Source organism: Brassica oleracea, chromosome C1, assembly GCF_000695525.1.
Source record: "Brassica oleracea var. oleracea cultivar TO1000 chromosome C1, BOL, whole genome shotgun sequence".
NCBI lineage: Eukaryota > Viridiplantae > Streptophyta > Magnoliopsida > Brassicales > Brassicaceae > Brassica > Brassica oleracea.
In genome coordinates this window covers 40,628,877-40,635,114 of record NC_027748.1, presented here as the reverse complement: position 1 = coordinate 40,635,114, position 6,238 = coordinate 40,628,877, and the positions used below count along the sequence as shown (strand labels likewise).

The window sequence follows — 6,238 nt, the reverse complement described above, 5'->3', positions numbered from 1 at the left end:
CGATAAACCCTAACCCTATATCTATAAACCCTAAATAATATAAGTCTCAGAATTAATTATACTATAATTATCAAATCACATATTAAAACCCCAATCGAATATTTTGAAATCAAAACTGTTTTCGGTTTCGATCATTGAGGTTTTAAATTTGATTGAATCTGATGCTATGTTGCTAGAATTGTTTGACAGTTAAGTTGCTAGATTTATTATTCTTATCCCGCTAGTTTAATAACTATGATCTGTTTAAATCTTGATTAAATCCGACCTGCTTTAATGTTTTAATCACATTTAGGATTGATAGATTTATTTTCTCATCCTGCTTGGTTAATTGTTCATCTGATTTAAAAATTATTTAAACCGACCAGCCTGTTAAAACATTGATTGAATCCGATAGGTTGATAGATTGATTGAGGTATACTTGTTTAAAATCCGAATGATCTGATTGCATGATTCTTGAGGTTTAATATCATCTGCTAGGATTGATAGTTTTGTAATCTGATCTGTTTTAAATAGAAACCCTAAATAATTCGTATGATATGTTATATTGATCTGATTTGGATGTCTTTGAGAATAGAGAATCTGTATGCTAGGTTGATAGATTCATGATAAAATCTAATGTCTTGAGGTTTAAGATTGTATGCTAGGTTCGATTTTATTGATTGATCTGATTATATGTTTGTATAAGAGTGCACACTCGTAAGATCAGATTGGATTAAATGGAGACGTGGAGTTAGACTATTTAAAGAAGAGAGGCGTATTTGGTCATATAATATAGACACCATATGATATAAACCAGTGGATATAAATGAGTTTTTGTGAGTAAGAGAAATGAATATGAGAAATTGTGAGATATAAAGCACGGCTTATTGCACAAAGATTCTCACAATAGACCAGGAATATGTTATGAGGAAATATACTCCCCTGTGGTGGATACATATACTTTTAGATTCCTAATAAGTCTGGCTATATATATAAGAAAGGAAATTAGATGGTCCAGTGGATAAAAGGATAGAAGTACCAGAGGTTATTGAGCTCAAAGATAAAACAAGTTCTCGAGAACAACATTGCATAAAGAAATTCGAAAATATCAGTGTATGTTGATAATCTGAACCTCTGTATACATGTCCCAAACAACTGAATATCTTAAGAAATATTTGAGATGAAAAACCTAGGCAAAACGAAATTATGTTTGGGTTTACAGTTTGAGTACATTAATAATGAAATTCTTGTGCATCAAATGACATATACAGAAAAGGTACTCAAGAGATTTGATAAAGAACAAATTCGTGTGCATGGTCCAATGAGCGAGGATGAAGAAGTTCTTGGTCCCGAAATGCCATATCTCAGTGCCATAGGAGTTTTGATGTATCTGACAAGCAACACTAGGCCAGATGCATGTTTTGCCATGTATTTACTATCTAAACTTAGCTCATATCTGACCTAAAGGCACTGGGACGAGATTAGACATATATTTTGATTTATTTTATACTAACCAGCCCAAAGAATGGTTAATTGGTTTTATTGATACAGGTTATCAATTAGATCTCAGACAGGTTATGAAACAAACCATCGCAGCAACATTAGCCAAGAAATTCGTGACACTACAAGAAAACACGCCGAATTCCGACGGAGGTTCCGACGGACATCAATGTCGTCGGACATTTGTGACGGATTACCGACCAATTTCCGACCAAATTGTAGTCAAGGTCCATTCGATCAGAGTATATGATGATCGACGGCTAAGTAACATATTCTACCCAAGTTTTCTTCACCAACGAGTTCTAGAAGACGAGAGGGGTCCAAGTACTTCATGTTCATTCAAGTGACAGTTCAGAAGATCTATTCATCAAGTTACTTCCAACATCAACCTTTCAGTGAAGTTCAAATCAGGGGGGGGAATACGTGTTGTACTCTTTTTTTTTATCCATGGTTTTGTCCCACTGGATTTTCCTGAAAAGGTTTTAATGAGACAACATCCAAAGCGTATTACGAGCTCTTATGGTTATAACATTCAAGGGGAAGTGTTATGAATCGATTTGTGAATGCCATAACCAAATAGGCATATTTTCTTTCTACTTAGACAGTTTCTTTTTCTTTGTATGCTTAGGATTTCCTTTTCCTAATCACTTTAGGATTTGTATATTTTTCATTTATCTATGACGGTCTATTGTAATTCCCTATATATATAAAGGGCTCCATAATTATGAGATATAGACGATCTCTTTCTCCTATTAATTTATAGCACAATAGAATTTGTACAAAAATGAATTTTGTTTTCCTCCACAATATTTTTAAGAATTGAGGATTCTTTGATTAAATGCTTAAAATAGCAGCAAGTGTTGGCACTTGCAAGATCTGATATGAAATTATACTCCACCAATAAAAGTAAAAGAAAGTTATTCCATTCGTTACGTCGAAAAGTAGCTGTCCTAGTTATAAGTCAAGTCGTGCAAAACTATATATATCATATGGTATAATGTGTTTTAACATCCACGAAAAGCCTCTTAATACAGGCTTTTAACAACTCAACTGGGACTTAAAAGAAAGAAACATCATTACAAATACTGTAAATTCAGTGTTGTTAGTTTTGTTATGTATACCAGTCTTGAAGTAGAACTTGGCCTCTTCCAAGAGTCATCAACTTGCATTAGAGAATTACTCCCATTGGCCCCAATGTAATCAACTTGTTAGTCACATCACATGAAAGCCTATATACGTACAATGTCTAACTATAAAACTCCAAATATACAATTGTCTTATAGAACTAAAGCTGAAATAATGGGCCTAACATTAAGCCCTATTTATTAAATATACTATTTATTAATGGGTTTGACCAAAAAAAAAAATGCGTTTTGACGTGTAATAACGGTCAACCTTGCAAGAAACCCTAATAAGATTCGTATATTTAATACATAAAGTTTCCGCCCAGGCCGTGCAGGTACGTTCTGCTTAAGTTGTAATGTACGTCATTGCTAAGGAACTTGTAGATAGTTGATCCTTTTATTGCTGTTCGTGTTGTTATCTTAATATTGGGCAGTTAAGTAAAAAGGTGGTGAAAGATGGGTCATGTTCGTACCAAAACTGTGAAGAAATCTTCACGTCAGGTGATTGAGACTACGCAACAAGATCGCTGATTCTCCACCCACTTGAACAAACATATCCAAAAAAGTCCAGTGCGTGGAATCTCCGTCAAGCTACAAGAGAAAGAGCGTGAACGGCGAATGGACTTTGTCCCGACGCGACGAATCAGCCATTAGAACCTACTGAGGTTAATGTCGACAAAGAGACTCTATAGATGCTTGCTTCTTTTGGAATGTCTGATATCCCCGGGTTTTCTCAAGTGGAGCCACAAGCCTTGGCACCCAGGCAATGTGTTTGGCCGCCCTGGAAGAAGATTCTAAGGCTTTTGAGTTTATCATTCTGAATCACAAGGAGTTAGGAGACAAAAAAGTTTTGTTTTTATTACCTATGTTATGGAGTGCACTGACAACAAAAGAAAATTTTAAATATTCAAAAAACAAACAAGTTGATTCGCTACGTCTAGAAATTTTTTTGTAGATAATTACTTTTTCATGGATTTCCATAGGAAAAAAAAATTTGACTTCCAAAAATTCCCTACGGAAACTAAAAAATGATTTCTGTCGAAAATTCCCTACGGATTTCTGTCGGAAATTCCCTACGGATTTCTGAATAGAAGAATTGACTTTCGTCGAAATTCTCCGCAGATTCTCGACTGAAGCCAATATTTCAATTTTAAAGTCAACTGAGAGTATTGAAAATATAATACTTTAGGGATTAACGCGCGGTCTCAGAAAATTATGAGGGCATATGATAATGTAAACATAAGTTTGAAATTTTATATAGTTTTATCTATATACTCATTTTAGGGCAGATGTTGAAGTTTTTTCCTGGCAATCAAAATTTAAAATAAAATTCTAAAGAAATTATTAAAAACATAATATGTATAAAAACGTTAAGAAAATCTTATAATTTCATTTATTAATCTCTTACAATGCCATATATAATCAATTATTTATTCAAATACACTGTCCAAATCGAGAGATATCCATATATTTTATGCATTTTATATATGGTGGATGCTACACGTTAGTTATCTGCATATGCGATCTAATAATTCTGTACCTGGATGCATACCTCAATTAAGTCTTCCTCACATGCTTTGCATATTTTACGTTCTGTCACGTTTATAATTTCATTTATTTATCTCTTAATCAGATAAATAATATACATCCCATTCAGCTTTGTAAGTCTATATGAATGCCTAATGAGTACCAGAGGTGCACATAACACACACCTTAATTATAAACATCTCTACTATTCCCCACCAGCAAAAATGTCTCGTCTTTTCATTTTTATAAACATCTTATTCATTTTTACCGCAAACACCACAGCTTTGACTGAACACTACGCAAAGCCAGATCCAATATCAAAGCAAAAGCCAAATCCAATACCAAAGCAAAAGCCTCATAGTTTTGCAATTCCAATCTTGAAAGACACCAAAACCGGTCTCTACTACACTAACATGACCGTCGGACAGCCACCACTCACCGTTAACCTAGTCCTAGACGTTAGTGGCTCAGCCTTGTTCTTCCAATGCGGCGGCTATAAGTCAACCTCCTATGACTCTATCCTCTGTGGGTCCCGTTGCTGCTCAACACCTAAAGATGAATGCTTCCATAACACTTGCTACGGCGACTTCAGACCTACATGCAGAAAGGAGACGTGTATATCTGGTGATGTCAAGTCCCACTTAGGCGTAACCAGTGAACTTAATGATCTACTCAAGGACAATGTGATCCTAAGCTACTCGTTGTCATCATCAGAAAATTTAGCACCCAAACTCCCAGTGAGGGCGCGTCTCGTTTGCATAAATTTCTTTGATGCCTATACAGAGCTTCCTTATGGTGCTAACGGCGTTCTCGGACTCGCTAATAGCTCTGCGTCTTTCGTTACTGACCTAGCCTCTTCTTACAAGATCTCCCTCAAAGTGGCTCTTTGTTTACCTTCCAAGTCCGGGAAGGACTATTCCGGGAATGCTTTTATTGGCGGCCGTCCGTCTTTGCTGCCTCCAAACCGTGAAGATGTCACGAGTTTAATGGTTTCTACTCCTTTAATGAAGTTGAAACACGAACCTATTACAATCTATGCCATAGATGTCCAATCTATTGAAGTCAACGGTAAGAAGGTCGCTTCTATTAAAAACAGTGGTCCCTGGGGAAACGCACTAATCGGCAGACCGTTCCCTTACACTAGCTTGGAGACTTCTGTTTACGACGCTCTTGTCAAAACTTTTGCCGAGAAAGCCCATAAGACAAACGCCGTGGCTCCCTTCACTAACTGCTTTAGCTACGAAAGTTTTGGAGGAAAGTCTTTGTTGGGAAAGGAGGTTCCGGTGATTAGTTTGGTGTTGGGAGGTGGAGCCAAGTGGGACATCTACGGATCAAACTCGCTGGTGAAGGTGAATGAGAACGTTGTGTGTCTAGCGTTTGAAAGAGGATATAACGAGGTATATACGATTGATATTGGTTTATATCAAATGGAAGATAATCTAGTTGACTTTGATCTTGACACCTCCAAGTTTTCTGTCACATCTTCGCTTTTGCGTCACAACACATCATGTAGTCGAGATTCATGATGGCCTCAGGCCCAGAAGTTCCTTTTTTTGTCAAACTGATTATATTAGAAAAACTAAAACATTGCCTCAGGCCCAGAAGTTTAGTCCACTGGGGCAAAAGGAAGGCTCTTTAGGACTTTTTTTTTGCCGAACAATCAGCTTGAGAATTTTCTAAAACGAGAGAGAAAAGAGAATGAGACATCGACGAAGGCAGAAGATATTTGATGGATATCTTTGACGATTCCGAAAATCTCTTTGATCTGCATGTCGTTGTTGATTACTCTGATAAGCGTTTGATTATCAGAGAACATCTTAATCTTTGGGAGACCAAGATTCACTGCTGCGATGATTCCAAGTCAGAGTGCCAGGGCTTCCTTACTTATATGTTTTCATCATATTAATATTAAATCGGCTAAAGAATCCTATGTAAGGAGAGCCTCAAGAGCATCAACATTGGTAATAAGAGCTTAAAATATAAGCTCCCATGCATAAAATAATCATATAAATTAATATTGCAATTAAACTTTAAAATTTTTAAAACTAGATTAATGGGGGGGCCACTACAAGAAAACAGCGGTATTCTGACGGACATTCCGACGGAAA

The 6,238-nt window shown here is 36.2% G+C and overlaps 1 protein-coding gene across 1 annotated transcript; it reads left to right on the top strand.

Annotated features, from left to right (window-relative positions):
* The first annotated feature begins 4,354 nt into the window (after positions 1–4,354).
* LOC106340340 lies at positions 4,355–5,656 on the top strand. The gene has a single exon (XM_013779227.1). It carries the CDS (start codon positions 4,355–4,357, stop codon positions 5,654–5,656), a length of 1,302 nt encoding a protein of 433 aa, XP_013634681.1.
* The last annotated feature ends 582 nt before the right edge of the window (positions 5,657–6,238 follow it).

Coding starts and splice junctions, on each gene's coding strand:
- LOC106340340 (XM_013779227.1), top strand. CDS start 4,355: ATGTCTCGTCTTTTCATTTTTATAAACATCTTATTCATTTTTACCGCA.